General features: G+C 39.4%; 1 protein-coding gene across 4 annotated transcripts; it reads left to right on the top strand.

The window, feature by feature from the left end:
• Positions 1–24: 24 nt before the first annotated feature.
• gal3st4 (galactose-3-O-sulfotransferase 4) lies at positions 25–21,902 on the top strand. Of its 4 annotated transcripts, XM_069518694.1 has the most exons (5): positions 6,468–6,632; positions 10,914–11,030; positions 14,278–14,575; positions 15,772–16,881; positions 21,764–21,902. In XM_069518694.1, the coding sequence occupies exons 1-4, from the start codon at positions 6,610–6,612 to the stop codon at positions 16,873–16,875; spliced, it is 1,542 nt and encodes a 513-aa protein (XP_069374795.1). In that variant the 5' UTR covers positions 6,468–6,609; the 3' UTR covers positions 16,876–16,881; positions 21,764–21,902. The 4 variants fall into 4 exon arrangements, with proteins under 4 accessions (XP_019955618.2, XP_069374796.1, XP_069374795.1 ...); XM_020100059.2 differs by lacking the exons at positions 6,468–6,632; positions 21,764–21,902 and adding an exon at positions 25–182 and having other exon boundaries at positions 15,772–17,013; XM_069518695.1 differs by lacking the exons at positions 6,468–6,632; positions 21,764–21,902 and adding an exon at positions 144–255 and having other exon boundaries at positions 15,772–17,013.
• Positions 21,903–23,238: the final 1,336 nt, after the last annotated feature.

Below are 23,238 nucleotides of genomic sequence, written 5' to 3'. Positions count from 1 at the left end.
TACAGGGAATTCATCATCCGCCCGCTGGAGATAACGCCGGTCTATGGCTGACATCACGGAGGGAGTCTGTGTACAGTCAGTGGTCCGACTGGAGCAGCGCAACACAGACGGACGGAGCGTGTCCACAAACACACCGCGGTAACTTCAGTACCGTCCACACCGATGACAATGAGCTGCGGAAGGTGAGCACACGCTGGGAACATTTATGTGGAAATAGCATGCCTTCCCTCAACATCAGAGAAGAAACAATGATCAGTAAGTTGCATCTAAATGAGGGTACGCGTAACTCCTACATTTCCACTCAAAATAAGTTTTAATACATCTCGGCACAAAACTATTTGTGCCATAATGAATAACGGAATTTAAATTAGGCTATACAAAGTCAATGGAATTGTTACCATTAAATGCCAGCCATGTCATAAACATGCACATAATCAATGAAATAAGAGTTATATAAATAGAAGAAATAAGAGTTATATAAATAGAAGAAATAAGAGTTATATAAATATAAGAAATAAGAGTTATATAAATATAAGGGGAAAAATAACATGTCCTTTACTGCTGTGTCCTTTTCATTTTTAATAAAATAGAAATAAAATAATAATAACTGATTATTATTTACTTTTTTTACCAGTTACTCTTAAATGACTCCAGACAGCCGGTAGGGAACACTTTTTATTGTATTAATGTAGTGCAGCCTGTAGGCCAACACAGGAGGGGTTTTGTTTGAATCACATAAAATGTGAGCCTGACTGTTATACTGACACCTATCCAGGAAGTGGATAGGAGCCGGGATTGGCTCCAGCTCTCCTTCGATCCTTAGGATAAGCAGTATAGATAATGGATGACGAGCAGTTACACTGGCAAACATTGTTTAGTATGTTTATAATAAATAAGACCACGTAGCATGCTGGATGTTTAGGGCACAGTATAAGACTTGCATGCAGCCTAGAAATTAATTAATCTCCTCTCCTCTCATTTTGCAAAAGCCATTGGCCTGTTTTTGTCTTCATGTAAACCCAGTTGTATATTCTCAAGCACACAAAGCTCTTGTCGGCTTATTGTCCAGGCATTTGGTCCGACAGTTTGGAGTAATCTTGTTTGACTGATCCTGTAGCATTAACCCGGTCTGACTGGACCAAGTTTTAGCCAGTAGGTTACTGGATGAGGGCACTTAAGCTCTCATTGTGCTGGTAATTCAGTTGAGTTAAAAACAGTTACATTTTTATGTAGGAAATCAGTTGAACACATCTCCACATTTTTCCATTATGTTCATTTGGATATTATTGGAATAATCTTGCTTAAATCCTCATTAGGCTTTCAGAGAATTTAAATGTTAGCCTTTTACTTCAGGTACAGCTAACACTGAAAACATTTACAGAGTTCCTTTTTATTTATTCTGACTGAGTAGGGAAAAAGAGAATCAACATTTATTTAATATAATTGATTTTTCAAGATAGAGATCTATCTGTGCACTCAAATGCCTTGGATGCCAGGGGTGTATATTATCCCTTTTACTTGAGGTTTCTCAGTCTGAATAGTAGGTGTTTGATAATTATATAACCTTTTGCAAATGGAAACTCTTTCTACCCATTATCAGTTAGTAGACACCTCCTCCTGGAAACTGTCTTTTTTGTCATAATTGCTTGAGCAAACTGTGAGCTGAATGTTTGAGGGTACATTTACTTTGCGTTGAGCACCTTTTCCCTGGACATGGTGTTGTTGTAGTAACAGGTGGCGCCACTAGATGGTAGTGTCTCACCTGTTTGGTGGACATGGATGTGTCTTGATTGAATACTATGCTGTCATTACATTTATGAATTTATTGTTAAGTACAAAATGAACACATTTTTTTTTTGTCAGTTATATCGTGTTATTTAATTTGTTATTGGTTTATTTAGATATGTATTAAGACATGTATTGATTCATCACCACACAGACACTATACAACCAGTTGGAAGCGCACACTCTTCCTGTCTGGTGTGGTTTCACACACAAACACACACTTGGCATTGGAATGTGTCACCTCTGAAGATTTGTTGGGTTGCATGTGTGACTTTCAGCTGGATGATTCCTTGAAATTGTGTGGGGGGGGTTGTGCATGAGCTGGATGATTCCATAAAATTTCAGAGCGGGTCTGGATAAAAGGGAAGATTCAGGAATATTTTTTATTTTCTTTAACATGAAAAGATAGGGTGTTAGCCTTGCCTGAAGTATATGTTTTAAAAGTGACCTTGTAGTTACCAAGGATGTTAAGTTTTTACCTTTGGCCATTGGTTTGTTCGCTGGTTGGTAGGTTTTCTTAATCAGCAGGATTATGGATTGCCATAAGAATTGATAGATGAGGGGTCATGGGCTAAGACAAAGCTGTTAGATTTTGCTGGAGATCTGGATCCAATAACTGTTGGAGTATGTTGATCTGCCAATGTTTGGAAAGTATCTGCTTTAAAGCGTAGGTGCAAAGTTTAAAAAGACAGAAACTATGGGTTTTACACACTGCTTTTAATTTGTTGCATAGTGGGGACAGTTGGGCACAAAACTCTTTTCTAGAAGGGCCTATAGAGACAGTAAATTTGCACACTACTGTGTCATAGAGCATTTCATGCAACTGTGTGGTCGAGTTGCTGTGGACAACGCACACGGGAGATGGTCTTCAGGTTGGTGTGGGACCATGTGAAGAAAAAAGGGAGAAGTGTGTGGCAAGAATGGTCAGTGATATATTGTTTGTTTTATTGCATCTTTTTCCAGCTTAGCATCATGCTGAGTTAAATATTCAAATACATATTCCAGGTAGAATATCTTACAGCAGATTCTCAATATATATATATACACATTGAGTTTTCAAATCTGGGTTTTTTTGCCAGAAAAGACAAAATGGTCACACCATGCAGCTCTTTGTTTTTTTGACACAGTGCCTTTGTCTGAACTGGGCAATATGGAGGAGGGGAGGACTAGGACACTGGTCTGGAGCAGCTGGTGCTGCCTCCTTCACAAAGACACTGTTTAACCAATTAGAAGATTTACTCTAAATTTAGAGCCAGAGCTGCCTCCTGCTGTACATACTGACTCTGAATCAGTGCTGATGTTTGTACAAAAGAAAAGTCTGACAGCAATAGTGACAATTTGATTTAGGTATCGCCAACAATACTAGAAAACGTGAGTAGGCATATTGTACATCTAAGCATTGTAGTTGTAGGCTGATCATAATCCACCATCAGCTGCCACCACAATCCACCACCATCATGGTCACGATCCACGATATGGCTGCAGCAGTGGTCCTGGACGATAAAGCACATGGACTCTGGGGAAGAAGTTGACTCAGGAACTAATGTTTAGTGTGGCACATGTTGATGACACCATTGTCTCCCAAAAACACAGAGAGAAAAAGGCGTTCTTTACTCTTTTATAACAGAGCAAAGATAGATCAAACACAACTTAAAGCATCGCGACTGCTCAGTCACTTTCTTGTCTCCCGAGTTCCTCTCCCATGCGTCTCACTTCGTGCGTGTCTCCCCTCCATGCCCACATTGAGATATTGATGTGAAAAGGAAAGAGGAGGAAAGAGAAGTTCCATGTGTCATGTGTCCCCCAACAAACTTGTAGCAACATTAACTAAGAGCTGGTCCAAGGCTACAACTACAGTATGTCTGAGGCTTGTATCATGTTCAATGCAATCTGTTTTCATTACCAGTTCACACCAAAGTCTTATCCAGCTTCCAGGAACAAATACCGGCGTGAGTCTCAGGATGTTAGCGTGTGTAATTGTGTGGTTGACATAATGTTGTGGTGACCTAAACCTGTTTACACTTGTCTTCCATGTGTCTAACTAATCTTTTAACTCAGTTTGTGTGTGTGTGTGTGTGTGTGTGTGCTCATGTAAGAGATTGGCCAACTCGTTTTCACATGCAGCTTTCCCTCTCTGCTGTTGCATACAGTGATAACTTGGAGGGAAGATTAGCTGTTTGCGCTGTGGTCATGGGCAGACGATCTGATATTAGTTGTAATTATTGAATTGTTTATTTCCCCAGGTATCTCTGCATCCTATATGACTAGAGAAACAGTCTTAAGTTGAATATTTATGAGTATATAGTAGGAAGGATGTCTATATTACATCACTATGAAGTCAGAAATGTCATGTAGTCCATAGTAACGCACTTATGTTTGCAACCAATTACATTAGAGACACGATCTACAGCTCATATAGAATAACCTAGTATTTATTATCATATGGTTTAAATTATGTTATGATGACAAAATTAGGAAATGGCATTACTCTAATATAAAAAGTTATAATTTCCTGATTGGTGTATCTATAGTATGCTTAGGTTTTTTGCCACTTTAACTATTAACTGTTACATCTCACAATAATACCATTAAAATGATTATGTAAATGAGTATGAGATAATCCATACAAATCATTTACCATTCAGGGGAAAAAATGAATTTTCTGATCACAGTGACATGATTTTTAAGTAAAAGTAATCAAACAGGAAAAGGGTCATACCTATTTTGACTGGAAATTAGGAATACGATTCAATACAGGTATGATTAAAATTCATTAAATAATAATATTTCAACAAATTTAGTAAAATACTCTGCATACACATTGACTCTATATGCATATATTTGGTTGATTTAATAATAGATTTTGAGGCAGTATATAAAGTGTAAACATTAGGTTCCCATAGTCCTGAGGGGTCCTGTGGTGTACATGTCATTGTCTTTCCAGGTGCATTTTGGCTGCACATGGCTGAATCCATCACACCATAAAAGTAGAGCAGGTGAGTTATTTGTGGATAGAATCTGACAAGTTGAAGCAGTTTACTGAACATCAGAAATAACCTACAGAGCTTGAATATATAATTTCCAAATAAATATAATAAAATCAAAACTTAGGAGCGCATGTAAAACTCATCTGAACTGTTAAAAGCTGCTCTCAGCTGAAATTCATTCAGCTATCTGAATGACTAAGGGAGGGTTTCTCCCTTCCTTGTGGCTGTGGCATGTGCTACATAGTCACGCTGTATGAATGTGTTTGTTAATGGAAAAAACTGCATAGCAAAGCACTTTGTGTAGTTATCAAGACTAGAAAAGTACCGCATTTATTACAAAGTGACCTTTATTGGTGTTATCACTGGCTCAACTATGTAAACAGTCATGTAGCTGTTTAGTTTTACTCCACTCCACCACACGTCTTCAATGTCTGAATGTCTACTGCTGACGAGTAGCCAAGGTGGAAGAAGTACTCAGACCCTTTACTTCACTGAATGTACAAGTACAACAGGTTATTGTATTGTATTTCACCTCTTTGGGCTTCAACTGTTTATTTCTATTGGAACCTTTGTTTGTCAGAAGGGTATAGGAGAAGTAAGTCAGATAGGAGGGTTTTTGTGGGGGGGATCACAAGGTGGGAACCACAACATGTTATCTTTGTTAAGTCTTAATTACTTAACAACTAGAGGCTATAACTGTCATAGAAATATAGTCAAGTAGAAGTAAAGTGATATAAATCAGGAAAAGCGTTGGGGCTTGCAGACACTTGGATGACTCCACACGAGCAGGATTGTGGCATGTTATGTTATTTTTGATTTTTCATTACATCTGAAGTAGAGGTCACTTTGGCTGCAACACAGTTTACCGCTGAGACTCCTTAGTTATTATGTGGTTTTAAGCACTCCACCCACCAATCTGTTGGCATAGTGGAGAGTAGATGAGTGAAATTCCATTTTTCTGTGAACTCTCCCTTTATAATTTAGTTTCTACTAATGACGCAATTAGTTCACGGCAACAAGTCCCCATAATGTATATCATTCTATTTTAAATGAAGATATTTAGGTTTTGGTCTGGATAAGGGTGAGTTTTGATCAAAGATAAACCACAGACTAGCAGTAATAAGTCTCCAACACAACTTACACAACTGTGGTGTGCATGGTGCCTGACCGGTTTTCTCTGAATGCCTTTCTGTCGGCATCACAGGGTGACGTCAGACTCTGAAAACCGTCAGAAAACGTTTTGTCAAGGTAGCAGAAGTGAACCAACCCAGACCGGAAACAGGTTACGTTGAAATAAAAGCACGGACTTAACCACTTACACATAAATCTGGGAAATCATATTCACTCAATTCAGAATTCTAAATAATAATAAAGAAAAGAACTCTGAATTTCTCTCATAGACTATAAAATCTATCACGTTGGAGATTGATTCATTAAATATTAACCCTATCCTGTTTCCCTTTATTTGTAAAATCCCGATTTGTCTTTCTGTACGATCGCTTTTGTTCTGGAAGTGTCCGGATGAAGAATCACACATTCTCGCTCTTTTTCTGCGCACCCCCAGTTACAGTCTGTGTCTTGACCATCAGCAGTTTATTCGCTCTAGTTGTCGGTGCACGGGAAGAGGATTTGGTCTAAAGACCCGGCCGAGACCGAAGGAGCTAGCGGTATCCCAGGGACTGACCCAGGTCCCCGTGTCGGTCAGCGGGCCTGCTCCGGCTCCGTGGCCTGATCTCCACCGGCGGCAGATAAGCTGCAGTTGAAGCCTTCGAGATGCTCCGAGCTCTCTACAGCTGCACAACAACACCGTCACCGATACCGGCCCGGGGACACAGCTATGCTTTTCAGACGGAGAGCCAGGTAAACGTTAGATCGCGAGCAGAGAACAGGAGGAGAGCGGCTCCGGGCTTAAATCTGAAGCGCTGAACAGCGACTGGGATGCGGTGATTGTGGTGAAGAAAGGGCGGCGCTGGGCTGTGATCCTGCAGAGAGGGGAGAAGGTGTGGGTGGAGGAGCTCCTCCACACGCAGTGGCCTCTTTCTTTTTCCTTTTTTCTTTAACATTTATTCAGTCCAGCTGCGTGTGTGTGTGTGTGTGTTTGACATAGGCTTCCATTGGGCACTTCAATCTAAAGACAAGTTAATTGAGAATAGCTTGTCCAGTAAGGGACAAAAAGATTCTGGTCAGGTTAAATTAGGAAATACAAGGCTATGCAACGTACCCATTACATTGTGTGTGTGTGTGTGTGTGTGTGTGTGTGTGTGTGTGTGTGCTATAAACTAAATTCTCTTTTGTGTTGTGTAGGAGGGTGTAGGGTGGAAGCCGTAGATTCCTCTGTGTGGATCACTGCTCTCACTATCATGTAACCATTGTATCTCTGCTTTACTGTGTTCTCGCCACATGTTTGGTGTTAAATGGTGACGGACAGGAGGTTCACTGTGATCACTCTTACTGATTACCCTGTGGCCACAGTTCAAAGACCTGAAGGAAAGGCAGGAATGCACCCGGAGGGAGCTTTGCGTGTCCTTCGTACTCTGTGGTTCTGCTTGGACCCTGATGACATAACCCATACCACTGTCAGCACATTGTCTTTTATAGCCACTGAGGTTTGGTCCCGCAGAAAGGAATGCCCTTCTACACAACACATTTGTTAAATGTATGGAATTCTTAGTTCACAGTCAGTCAAAAAACTGTTCTGTTTTTTTTCTCTCGTGACTTAAGTCTAATTATCAGGGTTGGAGCCCTCAGGGCCAGAAACCTAGTTTTTGCTTCAGTTTGTTATTATTATACTTTTTTGTAGTGCCATCTAGGCCCAAAATCCCATGAGCTGGAATGAGCTGGAAACAAGGTACAATAACTGGAACCGATGTGCATCAACTTTCTGAAAAACATGAGCTCAATCAGCTTCATGGTGGCGCTGTAATTAGGTCCACGACAATGTGTTCTACATAAAAGCCTCTTGGACCATAAAACTCTGTGATTAATTTTTTTTTGATAATTTACATAAATTGAAAATTTGTAATATGACATCTTGTTTTTGGTTTTTCATCCTATCAACACCAAATTTGGTAAACAGCATCATGAGACTGAGATACATATTTGTACTATAAATTAGCAAACTGGTCAAAAATCCTGATCAAACTTAGAAGATATCTTTGTATTGAGTCCGGTAACAGGTGGAGCAAAGCAGTTGTCCATAGGGGTTATAGCGCAGTAACCACTGAACCAAAATCCTCCAAATTTGGTATGAATGCTCTAAGATTAGGGTAATCTAAAGTGCTGAATTGATTAGTGGAGGTGGGCATATTATTCTACAAAAAAGAACATAACTGTCCGCCATGATGGATTTGCATAAATTGAAAAATGGTAATGTCACATCTCATTTTTAACCAATCATCACCAAATTCAGTATAAAGCATTTTGACACTAAGATACACATTTCTATTATAAATGAGCTGGATTGGTGAAAAATCATGGCCGTTATTAACCATAAACTTTTGCCAATGGCGGGGTTTATCAGGTAATGGCCATAATGCTTATAAATATTTGTCCAATCATTATGAAACTAATTAGATATGTTTATACCTTATAGTACAATAGCCGCATTTAAGCGTTTTAAGTTTTGCACAGAGGTAGCGCCAAAAACTTTCCTATTGAGCGGCTTCCTCCAATTAAGCCGCTTGCCCTATTGAGCTGCTTCCTCTAGTTCAGCTGCTTCCTGTAGTTGACTGTGGCTGAGGGAGTATAGTGGTAGTCCTCCAATCAGAAGGTTGGCGGTTGAATCCCAGCCCATGACGATTGTCCTTGGGAAAGATGTTGTACCCCAAATGGCCCCTCGCTTTGGATTAAAGTGCGAGCTAAATGACATGTAATCAAATGGGCTTCTTCCTCAAATGTTAATATTTTTTGGGTGGGGTTCACATTTTTTTTCATGTGGCCCTCATCCTCTTCCACTAACAATCAGTTGAAAACAGCCCATCACAGGTTTTCAGAGCCTCTGGAGGTTGTTTTCTGTCCAACCAAATCTACAAAACCCAAACATCTTCAGTTTAAAGTGATGCAGAGCAGAGAAAAGCAGCGAATCCTCACTTTTCAGAAGCAATTTTCCAGTCAATTGCCGTCAAACTAATGAATGTGAAAACGTAACCATATATTTCTGTATTCTAAGACTGCAACTTATGATCAATAGTTAATAATTTCTTTAATTAAGTGTATTGTATGAATTATGAATCTATGTGAATTCTCATCATAAGTGAACAGGGAAAACAAGAGATTCTTGCGTTGATTATTTTGTCTGATCAACATGAAAACAGAACTGAAATCAGATGACTGAGATGATCTCAGCAGTCGGGCAAAACACCTATACTGTGGTTTGAATGTGTGGTTGAATGAGGTTGGTCATTGTAAATGCACCCTTGTGTTTAAAACTTAAAATAGCAGACTGTTCACAATGACTGTTATTGTGTATATTTACATTGTGGTATGCAAATATAGAAATTTGTGCATGAGAAATCTGTTTCTCGTCCACAAATTTATTTCTGGACCACTGAGAACACTCTCAATTCAATTCCATTTTACAAGTCCACCCTTGATTCATTACAATTCTATTTACAACTCCAGATTGGATACTTGATGATTCAGTAGCTTTGGATAAATACCAATTTTGAGTAAAGTGCTCCTCAGAATTCATATTTTTAATCCTACATGTTCGAAATACTTGAGTGGTAATTATAATAAATAACGACAACAGTTGGGTGTCATTTATTATAATTACCACAAGTATTTTGAACATACAGCAAAATACAAAATAGAGCTTTTCCTCTGAGATTGATCATTGATATTTATAAAAACATAATTCTTTCTCATACAACTTACTGTCAACAGCAGTTAGATCACTATCTACCATCAATCAGACTTCACCCTTATTTCAAGGTTTCCATAGGTCCTAAAAAGTTCTCTAATCATCTGAATTTCACATTTCTTAAATAGAATAATCAAAAGGTTGGATTGTGAATAGTATACTGTTATGAAGTATCATTAACTTCGCTCTCACTTTTACATTTTCAGGAAAACTTTGCAATGAACACAGTTTGGCAATGCTAGAAAACAAAACATAGAACTAGTGGTTAAGTGGTTCGATCCCAGTCTCCCCTATTTCCCATGCTGAAGTGTCCTTGGGCAAGATACTGTATCCGAAATGTCCCCTTCTCATAGAGAAAGTAGTGCAAATACTGTAGATGCACTTTCAGTATCAAAACTAGAAAGGACTTTATAAATAGAGACCATTTACAGACCATTTAACTGATAACAACTGAAGCAAACTGTTCAGCTTGGCCAGAACTTATTGGAGCGCACTCGGTTAGTGTGTCACAGACATTGCGTCTCCTTTCATAAAGAAGATATCCATCTATTCTAGAGGTATAAGTTACATTAGTTTGTATAATCTTTCATATGGGTGAAGAAGAGTTCAACCAGATCTGGCTGGAGAACTTTGAGTGCTCAACTGAAGCTTGATGGAAAGAATGAATTTGAAACTGGCTGCACCTCGTGCAAGAAATCACTAATATTACTAATGAGTCAAATGGGAAGAAAACCATACTGCAGTCTTAAAATGTCACCAGAATGCCAACACACACACACACACAAACACACACACACACACACACACACACACACACTGTTATGTATTCACCAGGTTCTCTGTAGTCATGCTCCAGTGAATGTGAAAATATCATTTATTTACACAATTTTTCATATCCTTTGGAGTTTTGTTTGCCAGTATGGAAGTGAAAAGTATTAAATCAGACTGAAGATGATCTTAAAATATCTAAATTTAACCCTTTATTTGATTTGTCACCTGCTCTCTGTTCACGATTAACTAAATTCAAGGTAATTCTAGAAAATGTAATGTGACTATCAATTATATTGTATTAATCAGAAAATTGTATTCTGAAGAGTTAGTATTGGTAAACCGCATCTACATGATAAAGCATGCCCTGTTGTCTCTGGATGTCTCCAGGCTGCTCTCGTGTCTGTGACGATGATGATGATGATGACTATGAAGCATTAGTCACATTTGTTTCATGAGTCACTCAGTTATCTCCCTCCCTGACTCTCTCCCTTGACCTATCCTCCCCCCAGGATGTTGCGATGGCTGGTTTGCGGACGCTTGGGTCCAGTGTGGATGTGGAAGGCATTGCTGCTCTTCGTGGCCATTGCGTTCGCCAGCCAGCTGTTGGGGGTCATCTTCAACAAGAGGTAAGTAGTTTCATTCATTGTATTTGATCAGGTACTAATTGTAGCTGCGGCTCCTGTTCATATTTTTTAAGACACAGTCATTTCATTTTTGTGGAAATGCTACAAACAGCAGATTTAATCATGGAGCCAAAAATCTTACCACACCGAGTTTAGCCATAGTGAAGTTAAACATGGGTACAGATTACCAGTCATTGCACTTCCTGTGACTTCTGGAGGATTTTCAACTCTTGACCTATTTTAAAAACATGGAAGACCACAGACATAATGACCAATTTAACCGATTTTTAATTGTATACTCTTCAGAACACACACGCTAGACGATTTGACCAGAACGTAAGACCATGCAAGAAACAATTTCATAGTGGGGATTCAAGAGACTTGGAATCTCACAGAAACTCACAAGATTTGTTTACGTCTGTTTTTAGTCACCACTGTACAACTACGCAACATCCGCTCAGCTCTCCCATTGGCTACTGCAGGTTTCTGCCAGAGCCGATTATCGTAAATATCAGTCATGTTTGATATTAACAATTCGAGATTGGGGAGCCTCTGACTCAATCTCTAGCTTCAAGATTCTTTATTAAACCCCTCGCGCTTCAGGATCAATGGAGGGCGATAATCTGCACTGACTCACATCAAGTCCATAACGCCCCTGCGATTGTCGGAGGGGGCGAATTGGATCCTAAATCGAACCGATTATCCTCAATTGTGCAGCAGCCTTTCTTCATATTTAAAGCCAGCTATGGTTTCACTAGTTAAATGCTTTTAATGTGAAGCATAAAAGGAAATTATATTGTTTTCTGAAATTGTAATAATAGTATAACTGCAAATGTATTGCCATGGGGTCAGTCTATATAGTGTCACTTCAGGATAAATGGGTTATTAATTATTTGGGCTGTACAAGATAATAGATTAAAATGGTTAGTTCACACTGGTTTTTTCTATCTATGTATCAAACCCATCATACTTGTACAAAGCTCTATAAACAGATTTTGAAACTGGTTTCAGTTTCAAGTTTGACCAATCACGTTTGAGAAATTTTTGGTTGGCAGCAGGTTAACAGTAAGAGGTGAAACACATTGACAAGAATGCATTGGTTACTGTATTTTTAATTAATCTACATTCATATGCCGGTAGCTATTAACAGATTAGCCAAAATTATGTCTGGACCCTTTAACACCTACAAAAAGATTTGCTGTTTGCGTTTTATGTGGAGAATCACTAAACGCATGTGGACTCATCACACTGAAAACCGTTTATGACAAACTGAAAATGGACTCTTGGCCTGGACAGCCCCTGTCTACACCAGAGCCACGAAAAAAAGAAAATTGGCTGCTGCCCCCAAAGGTTAATTAGTTGTCACACGACAGTCGATGGGCTGTAAGATTGTATCTTTGCATTTCAGAGTTCACCACAATATCTAGATTGAATCGAGATATTATCCTTTTTATTCTAATGCTCTGGTTTCAGTGTAAAATGTATGTCTTCATTGAGCAAAGCATTCTAAGTTAAACTTTCAAGGATGGAGGGAGCATATTACAGCAGGTTTTAGAGGTACATTACTTGCAGTGGACTCACAGGGTTATGCTGTTTTTGTGCTGTGGGTGCGATGGGTCTTTTGCGGGACACACTTTGCTCTTTATCATCTGGCAACTTTTTATCATTACGACTTAACAAACGTGCGAGCTGTTGTGTTTTCAGCTTGTTGTGCTCCTAAACAGCAAACAAAGAGTTGAGGAAATGTGTTGGGGCTTTTGAGCATATGGTTACCATAGACACAAGTGTATGTATATATATACTTAATGCAATTGAGGCACAAGTTTGTCCATTCTACAAATCTACCATTTAAAAAGAACAACGGAAACAAAGGCTGCTGCTGCTGCTTGTTCTATTTTTATGCTGTGTAAGTCCATAACTATAACCACAGCAATGCTTTAATGACTGATGTTCAGCTTGCAGACGACCACATGAACCACACTGACAGAGCTACAGGGACCAAGTCATGTGACGTCTCTTCACAATGTGTTGTAGTGTGGAAAAACAGGCTTGGAGCAACATCAGCTTCAAAGCTGGATTATTTTAGTTTATTAACTAATTGCATGCTCTCTTCCAAACTATACTGTTCTAGCTACATCTTCAAGTAAAATAGGCGAATGGCATTGAGGTGAGAGATAACAATGGTGACCCCTGATTGTTACGACTGGCACCATGTCCCTAGATAGGTAAAAATATTCTGTTAGAGAATTAACTCAGTTACCCAGGCATTAATCTATCTATAATCTATTTTTTTCTATGACCTCGATTGAGCTACATGTGGGGAGTTTTTTCTGGTTACAAATGTGCAGAGCTACAAAGATTGTGATGACCCAACAATTACAGTGACAATATAGAAACTTGCTAAAATGGGACGTTTAGTGTTACTTCCCCCTCAGGTTCTGGGATCAAAAATAAGCCACACAATTCTTTTATATAATCAACTCATAATGATGAATTTTACTTGGGACAAACGTGACAACTAGAAGTTTCCACAGTAGAGTTTAGTCGGAAAGAGGCGGAGCGAGATTTTACAGAACCACCTGGCTCGGTCAAATCTCTGTTTTCAAATTCTCTACTTTCTCTCTATTCTTTACATAATCTCTTCTTCCGACAATGATTCATTGACCAAGGAACCAGTCAATGATCTGTATGTCTTAAATGTATCGTCTAGGGCAGCAGGGCCAAATATTTTGATATGCAGAGTGTGAATGCACGGCGCAGTTTTTGGTGTCTTTTGTGAACATCTATCACGCACGTTGATATCGCGATGGCGATAGATTTTTAGATGTTTCTTGCAACACTACTCAATAGTAGTCAGCAGGTACAGAGCAACATTAGCATTAATTTGTCTTTACTTCATTTACCTCTAGTTTCGTCTCCACCAACTCCTGAGAAAAAATGTTTTTGTCTTTAGCTGCTAAATGCTCCACTGTGTCCTGGTCTTTTCACTGCCCTCTGCAGCTGGGACCTTCACCAATGGCACAACCTGAAGCAATGAGAGGGGCTATAACAAACACACAGAGCTGAGGGAGACTACATGGTTGTTGACAATTCTCTAAGGATCCATCACAAGTTACACCTTTCACATTACATGGATTCATTTCATCCATTGTTGATTTGCAAAGCTTTAAGGCTCAAGTTTCAGGATTATAAATGTGCACGGTTTGATCAAAAGTTAAATATTGTTTTTCCTCCACCTGTCCTCCAACAGTGTCCAACCAGCTGCTCACTCCATTTTCTCGTCCCCTGATGCTCAGGGGCCCTCTTTGGGCTCCTGTCAGCCCCACACCCACATCATGTTTCTGAAGACCCACAAGACGGCCAGCAGCACTGTGCTCAACATGCTGTACAGATTTGGTGAAGAGCGCAACCTTCGCTTTGCCCTGCCAATGGGCTACCAGCTGGGCTATCCGCTGCCCTTCAATGCTCACAGAGTCAAAGGGTACCAGGGTCCTGGAGCCATGGAGTTCCACATCATGGGAAATCACATGAGATTTAACATGCTGGAGGTGAGTTATGCACAATGATGATGAAATATGTTATGTGGATGCATTGTATTATAAAGAATGACAGGTCAGATCATGTATTTGCTTGCATAGAATGTAGTAGCTGAAAGTTTGTTGGTAGCCGTTTTAGCAGCACATGACTGCAGGAAGTCGCAGATACTGAAATAATCGAGAACAAATTTGATGTGCTGAGACACAAAACCCGGACATCCCTCAGATGAAGGTAGCGATGAAAAAAATAGTAAAATGTAGGGCTGCAAAATATATCGAAAATGTATATATCAACATCAACATATCTCTATTTATATCGCAAATGACTGCTTGAACTACGATAAAGGGTGTTCCACGTGCCATGCTCTGCATGTCAATATATTTGGCCAATCAGATGGAGCCCTGCCTCCCTAGATGATAAATTAAAGATATTCAGATCATTGTCAGGTTTTTCCATCAATTAATTTTTGTCTGAAGAACAGAACAAAGAGACAGTGGCTAAAAAGTGTAAATAAATAATTTTTCACAGTCCAAACATGTACTACCATGCTACCAGCATGTTACTTTGACTACAACCACTAACACCATGTCAAACTAGTCGTACCTTACTAATTAAAATCAATATGGTCCATTTTCAATAAGTGTTAATTTTAAAGTTTAAGATACATCAGCTCCCATGTGGTAGTTTCTGCCATAAGTGTTGCGATACCAACATTTTGGTTTCGATACTGATACCAAATCTTGAATTTTGTTTCGTTTCTATTCCCAGGAGCAGCCATGTTCCGTAGTGTGTGTGAGTTGGCATCATTCATAAAGTATACTAATGAAATTAGGTATTGAAAAGTTTTTTTAATGGCTGGGTATCGCGATACCTTTATAGTATCGGTATACCGTGCAAAAGTAGTTACCATAGTCATTTGGCAAGTTGTGGCAAAAGTGAAAAAGTTGAACCATCCTCTGCTCAGACAAAAGCAGCAGACAGAAGTTTGTGAGAGTGGCAGCTAACCAGCTTGTGCCTACATTTAAAACATAAATGCATGCATGCATAATTTTCTTCTCAAAGGGCTTGATTCGTTTCAAGTGAACTACAAAATAATTCTGTGCAAGGAATCTTTTGCTCAGAACAACCAACATACTACTGCTTTAGTTGAATTACATCACATTAATAAAACATTTTTGTAACCACATGTCCCTCCTCTATCTCTTAGGTGGAGAAGGTCATGCCGGAAGACACCTTCTACTTTTCTATCATCAGAGACCCGGTCTCTCTGGCTGAGTCCTCCTTTGCTTATTACAAAGAAGTAGCACCTGCCTTTCGGAAAGCCAAAGGATTGGGCGACTTTGCTGATGACCCTAATAAATACTACGACACTCGTCTCCGCAATAACCACTATGCCCGTAACTTGCTGTGGTTTGACTTTGGCATGGACCACAATGCTAATTTCTCAATGGCACTGGCTCAGCGTGGTGAGGCAATGATCCGCCAGGCCTTCAAGCTAATTCTGGTGTCTGAGTACTTTGACCAGTCCATGATCTTGTTGAGGCACGCCCTCTGCTGGCCACTGGACGCCGTTGTCTCTTTCAGCCTCAATGCCCGCCAGCAGAAGCCCACTGGCATTGGGGTGATGAGTGGGAGCTGGGTGGGCAAAGCAGCGGCAGCGGCTGGTGTCAGTGTTAGAGGAGGACGTTCGCAAGCTAAAATGCCGCCCAATCTGCCACTCACAGAGGAACAGCGTGAGAGGCTGCGGCAGTGGAACGCCTTAGACTGGTACTTATACAAAGCCTTCAACCAGACCTTCTGGGAGGAGATCCAGAGGTTTGGTCTCAATGAGATGGAGCAGGAAGTAGCTCTTCTCAGGGCACGGCGGGAAGAACTAGCCCGGGTTTGTCTTAGGGATGGTGGGAAACCTGTGGAGGCATACCGGATCCGAGATAAAACCATCCGGCCATTTCAGAGTGGATTAGTGAAGATTCTTGGCTATGAGCTTCAGTCGGGGCTGGACAACACCACCAGAACAGCCTGTCTAAGGATGATCAGACCAGAGATCCAGTACAAAGACGTGCTTGATGCTAAGCAGTTCCCACGGGATCCGAAGACTCAAGTTCAGGCAGGGCAACAGAGCCAGGGACGGATGGTCTCAGCCGGTGGCTCTTTTTTAAGACACGATTCATCTAGAACAGGAGAGACGCTGGTGGCGGGAGAGGTTGGGGGGAGGACAGTGGAGGAAGGGGAGAGAGACTGGGATGGAAGCCATTTAATTCGGACCAACCACACTTTGATGCGAGGGAAAGCACAAGGAAGGTTGAGATAGTTTGAGGTGAGTGTCCTTCTCAAATATGGTACCTTTGGACTTGGAGAAAACAGAAAGATACTCCTTTGCACTTCAACCTTTTAGTCATTTTCCTGTATTCTTAAAAACTGTCTCTACTGTTAGTTGGTGTAATCCTTTTGGACTTGACTTTGAACCTCTTAGCACCTGTGATGCTTTCATGGCTGCAATAACAAGCTGAACAGGAATTGAAAGGCCAACTTAGATTTTTTGTATAAGGAGAAGTTGTGGTGTTAGTGGGTCCTGCTGCTGTTCATCAGTCACGTGACAGCAGACACACAGAAGCTTGTTTTATTCTCTCTTCATATTCATACTTTTTAAGAGTTGTGATTTACATGTTGACCTCAGTGCCCGTGCTTGAAATTTCTCAACATAAAGGTAAGAGTGGCCCCAGTTTGTGCCTCTCATGCAGTACCATTACATGAGCGAAAGAGCGAACATCTGTTTTTGAGATAAATGCCTGATGATTTCTCAAACACAAGGGTCATTTTTCCAGAAACCTCAGAGACTCTTCTTGCAATTTGGATGAAGAAATATCCTAACTGCTGCTCGGATAAAAATGTGTTTAACTTGTTTCTATAGTTGCTAAATCAATTTTCACATTTCCCACAGGGGCACAAAATTATTTGAGAATTGTATTTTCATACAAACTAATATCAATCAATCAATCAATCCAATTTTATTTGTATAGCCCATATTCACAAATTACAATTTCTCTCGTAGGGTTTACGATGAGGCTGTATATAATGCACAAAATGAGCCGTTTTCAGACATTGCTTGTGAAGGATCTCCAGAGGTTTCCTTTCACACATGTTCACAAGAAACAAATATCCATAGGATTCAGACGAAGTGGGAGCAGTGGGCAGAGGCAGCATGTAACATATTAATTCCACTGCAGAGATCACATGATTTTCTTAACAGCACATTGACAACGCATTACATCATCACAAACTCTCTTGACATCTTCATCATTGTTTTCTACATTTTGAAGCACGAGAACCCCCTCATTGTGCATCCAGAGGGGGATCTCTTACTGTGTTCTCACACTGACATCTGTGGACATTTTGCTGGCTTTATACTATGGGGTCTGGTGGAGAAAGTCTGCAGAAACTGCAGGGGGTCTCACCCGGACATTTGCATCCACACATACACCTCCTGCAGAGAGTCTCTGGAATTCAGTGCATGTCTGAAAGCAGCTAAAGTATGTTATTTCCATCTACCTGAATTAGGAGATATCATGTAATGGATTGAAATGTTTTTTTTATTCAGATGGTTGGAAGAGTCTTGTGACAACTGCTGCTAAACCACCTTCTGTGTCTGAGAGTAAATTTCAGAAAACCTCTTTGAATTAAATTTAAGAGAAACACATCAGATTGCAAACTAGGATCAGAGTATGTATCGAGCCAATTTTCCATGGCTGATAGAGTTTCAAGTCAGTGCGGGTTGGTAGTTGTTCAGGGGTTCAGCTTCGGACTGATAACCTGAATGTCTTATCAAATATCTCTGAATAATACATGAGTGGAAAAGGATCTGAGGCCTGCACTTCTGTTTTGAGCTGTCTGATACTCACCAGTCTGCAGGAAGCAGGTGAGTGTGACCATTTAGGCTCATTGGTTTCTTCCACTATCTGCTAAAATAGATACATGCACACACATTCCCACAGAGACACTAATGCTTTGACATAGTGTGAAAAAATGTCCTCTCTGATCACCGCCTATAATTTAAGACAAAACCTTAAATGTTCCAACAGAAATTTAGTGATGTAGGTAGGGTGCTGTGACTTGACCTTGTTTTAGATTACATGTGTTATTTCAAGGAGACACCAGTGCTGCTCAGGAGCTTGCCTAACCTCATAAAACACCCAAAGACACAATAGCTTTGGGCACAGGAGCGCTCGAAAGGATCTTGTGTCCTGTAGAGGTCACATGCTTGCTCATGTGAAGTGAGCTGACTGGATTAGTATGAACTATAGTCAGAAGCTGTTCTGCAAACCCAGCCTGGCTGTTAACCTGACTTTGCTTGTATGGAGGTCAGATCCAGTGATTGTTATAGTGCATGTGTGAGATATCATAATAATAATTAGTTACAGACTCAAGTTCAAACAGCAGCTTGATAAGTCAAGCTATTGACATTACACAAAACATGGATGACGAAAGTAATGTTGGTTGATGGTTGGAACCTTTTGATTAATGGTACAAATACTAATTAATGGTAATTGTAATGCATTTACATTTTTAGCCTTTAATCTCTTATTTGGTATTTGGTTGTGACCATTATCAACTGTCCATGTAGAGTGACCTGGATTTGAAATTTTATTTATTATCATTAACACTAATAACGAGTCCGTTTCGGGGAATTTATTGTTGCAGCAACAACTCTGGTGAAATGTTGCATCTTTGTAGCATCCAAGTTTTTTCCACATTCCAACTTCAAAGCACATAAACACGCAAAAGTCAGAAGAATGACTTTGTCTTATTTTCCTCTCATAAAATCAGTCATACACACAATTGTCCATCTTCTGTCTGTGTATTGTTTGAGTGTTTGTTTATGCTAAATAACTAAAAAATAACGTGTTGTTTTCACACACATCGCTAACAAGAGCAAGTACAGCAAAGGCAGCCATCTCGGTTCTCTGACTACTTGAACGTGGTCAACTCAGGTGTCATTCCCGGCTTTGACTTCTGTGGTATATGGAACACATCATTAATTACATATGTCCTTGTCAAATGATCTGCGAAAGCTGGCTGTAACAATGGAAACCAAGGCTGAAATGGTGGGTGTCATGATGTCACTGATGTGGTTCACTTTTAGTTCTGTGACATGAATATGTCAAGTAGGGCTGTCACGATATCAGATTTCCATTAATCATTCATCATGCCAAAAAGAAATCACAATAAGGATAAAATCACCATATCTATTTAAAGTAATAATGATACTAAAAGACAATTTCTCAATCAAGTTCTTATTCATTGTTTGCAAATTAAATGTTTAAAGGTACAGTGTGTAGACTTTAGTGACATCTAGTGGTGAAATTACTATGGTATGCAGTTGCAGCTGAATGCCCCTCACCTCACCCTCCCCTTCCAAACATGAGAGAACTTGTGGAAACCTTCAGTTGTCATAAAAACTAAAAAGGTGTTTAGTTTGTAGAGTTTGAACAACTGTAAAAAACATGGTGGCCTCTGTAGAGAGGACCCCCTTGATGTAAATATAAAGTATTTAAATATAAAGGCACCGTTCTATGGTAAAGAAAACTACAATTGTGAAAACATCATGAGGATTATTTTACATTCAGTTTAAGCCAATAGATCCCTTTCATCTAAATCTCACACACTGGACCTTTAAAATACTAAAATAATAATAATCAAAATATACATACCTGATAAATGGTTTTCATCAATGATCAGATTTATCACAATTTACCATTGTTTGTTAAATTATTACTATTATTATTAATTGGAGTAATATCATTAATTTAAAAAACACACTTAAAACAGACAGATACACGCAGAGACAGATCACATCAGTTTCTGCTTGATTTTCATTTTTCGTAGCTGTGAATGAAGAACAGAAGAAGTTCATTGTTTGCATGTGACCAATCCAGAGTGTGGAAGCTGCTCTCATTCTTTTAACTCAGTTGTCATGTGGTGTGGGAGGAAAGTCGAACACAGAGATTGAATGAATACAGGGAATCCATGTGAGCTGCTGCTGTATAACAGACAAACTGGTCTGTGTGTAGTCAGAACCCTTCTGTGCCAGTACAACATAACAGAGTTGCTGCTGTGACACCACTCAGGCACTATGGTCTGAGTCTTTTACAGTCATGCTTGTCCAGTCTTTTGAGAATGGTATTAAGTGATTGATATTTTACAGGTGAGGGGTCTGGGTATGTCAGGAGGTCTTGTGTCCATCCTCAGGTTGTGCCGTTTTCACGATTTACACAATTACCGAGTTGTGCTTATTCTACAGTATTGTGCCGGTAATTGTTTATTGATATTTTGGCAGTCTACACTTATTTATTGTAAATTGTATTCTACATGTAGTATTTGTTTTGGCACTTATCTTAGCCATCTTAAAGGATGTTATCGTCTGGAGCTATAGACTAGTGACAGCTGAATTAATATTAGAGTCCTGATAGACCACACCGTCTGACTAGTCAGAGCTGGGTATTCCCCATGACATGACAAAATGTACTGCAACTGATGGGGTTAGTATTAGACATATAGTGTAGGTGATGGTACGCTTACTACCAGAACGACATACAGTGTTACAGGCCCATCACAGGCATCCTGTGCAATTATGGAATGAAGGTCTGAAAACATGCGTGAAGTGAGTTGAGTTGAAGCTCTGACTGGGACACGACAGGATTGATGCAAATAGTCCTTCACAAAAGAGTTCCTAGTTGAGTGGATTATCCTTTCTATTCTATCCAGCATGAATAATGTCACCTTCTGTTGGGTGTCGGATATACTGTGGTATTTGAATGTCCACCTCCTCTGTTCCCTCTTGTTAATCTGATGATTTTACAGTTAAATAGTTTGGGGGGGGGCTATTTCCACCACATGATTACACTATTTATCTGAAGATCAACTCGCAGTGACTTTAAATTTGCCTCTGTTACATTATACATCATTACAGTACAGTTTTTATGCATAATGGAGCCTGACCAATACCTAATCCTGATCCTGGATGGTGACATGGTGCATCACATTCATATGCAGTATATCTACTGAAACACTGTCTCAGTCACATCTCAATCAATAAAAAGGAAGGGAGTGACTGTACAAATGACTTACTGGCCCCAAGAGGTCTCTTTCATTATGGTTAATTGAAACTGAAGCATGATAAATTATTTCTGCCTTTTTCACAGACTGAAGAGCTGCAGTCTTCAGTGCTACCACCAGGATCACGGTACTTCAGCACCACTTCTTTGTCAGAGACTTTATACAACCTCAAATCAGAAAGAGTTGGGACAGTATGTTACATTTAAAATTGAATGAATAAAAACACTACAAAAGCACATTATTTGATGTTTGACCTCATACATTATATTGTTTTTTCAAAATAAACATAACACATTACAGACTTAATATTTGACAGTAAACATCAGTAATATTTCACTTTTTACTCAAACTTACAGTGTCAGATAAACATTATCTGGATGGATTCCTAGATTCCTGACCTAACATTTTCTTACTTATCAGCCAAAACACACATAATAAATCTATCATAAATTGTCAGTTAATTGTTCAGGCTCCAATGCAAGAGATGAAAAACAAATGAACAATTTCCATAAAACGTGTGACTAAGTGATGAATGTGATTTTTTATAATTTTTTTGGGTGAACTTCAATTTTCCCTTCAGAGCCACCATCAGATATTGACATAATTATAATAATATAGATAATTCTAACAGGTACATGTTCCTGAAAGTTGGACCTTACATTCACCAAATTTTGGACAATTCATTGTCTTTTTTTAGTGCGACCCTCAGTTCAACCTGTCAACTTGGGATAAAAGATGCAGCTTTCTTGCATAGTTTGCCACCATCAGGTTAAACTTTAAATGTGTTATTCCACTGCTGAGGCTCTAAGATCAGCTTACGTGTCCAAACTATGGATACCATGTGCATCAATGCCCTCATTTTATTGTGATGAAAAAGCCCCACCTACAATTTAAATGAGCAGCAGGAGAAACACAAATGTTAAAATGCTTTTCATGCCTTAGGAGGTCATATAATGGACCATGGCTTTAAAACCTTGTCCCTCTGTATTTAATATTCTATTTGCTATGTGTACATACTGTATTTATCAGGGCTTGTTCTCTGTAGGGGTTAGTGACGAGAGGAGTGTGCCTGTTGCAGTACGATGGAATTTACTATTGATGCTGGTGAAAAAACATTGATCAAAATGTGCAGCCAGTAACTCTGGCTGGGCTGTTACTCAATATTATCATTTCATTTCACTGGGATTGTTGCATGGTTACATCAGTCACATCATGTGTTTCACATAGTTTAATCACAGAACATTTAGATTTTCAGCAGATTGCAGCTTTAAAAAGAAACAAAATGAGTTTGTGATTATCAGGTGTGAAGAGGGAAATCTTATTAAACATTACTGTCAAAAAGAAATCATCACACTGCTCAGAAGTTTGATTATTTCATATGTGTGTACATGATATAGTGATAATGATTTCAGCCATGTCACCCAGCCCTCTCTTTCCTGAACAAAGTATTCACACAGCAGCAAGAGTTGACCCAAAAGACATGTTAACACTACACAACCTTGGTGGGGTAATCTCATGTTCACAAGGTCATTCTATAATGATTGATTGAAAATTGTTTGGT

The sequence above is a fragment of the Paralichthys olivaceus genome, chromosome 22, assembly GCF_024713975.1.
Source record: "Paralichthys olivaceus isolate ysfri-2021 chromosome 22, ASM2471397v2, whole genome shotgun sequence".
NCBI classification, from domain to species: domain Eukaryota; kingdom Metazoa; phylum Chordata; class Actinopteri; order Pleuronectiformes; family Paralichthyidae; genus Paralichthys; species Paralichthys olivaceus.
The sequence above is the reverse complement of the archived record's forward strand: the minus strand, read 5'-3'. Positions and strand labels throughout refer to the sequence as shown.

Excerpts from the sequence above, each read along its gene's own strand:
- gal3st4 (XM_069518694.1), top strand. The coding sequence starts at position 6,610 with ATGCTTTTCAGACGGAGAGCCAG. Across the intron at positions 6,633-10,913 it reads CTTTTCAGACGGAGAGCCAG|GATGTTGCGATGGCTGGTTT; the intron begins GTAAACGTTAGA and ends TCCTCCCCCCAG. Across the intron at positions 11,031-14,277 it reads GGGGTCATCTTCAACAAGAG|TGTCCAACCAGCTGCTCACT; the intron begins GTAAGTAGTTTC and ends GTCCTCCAACAG.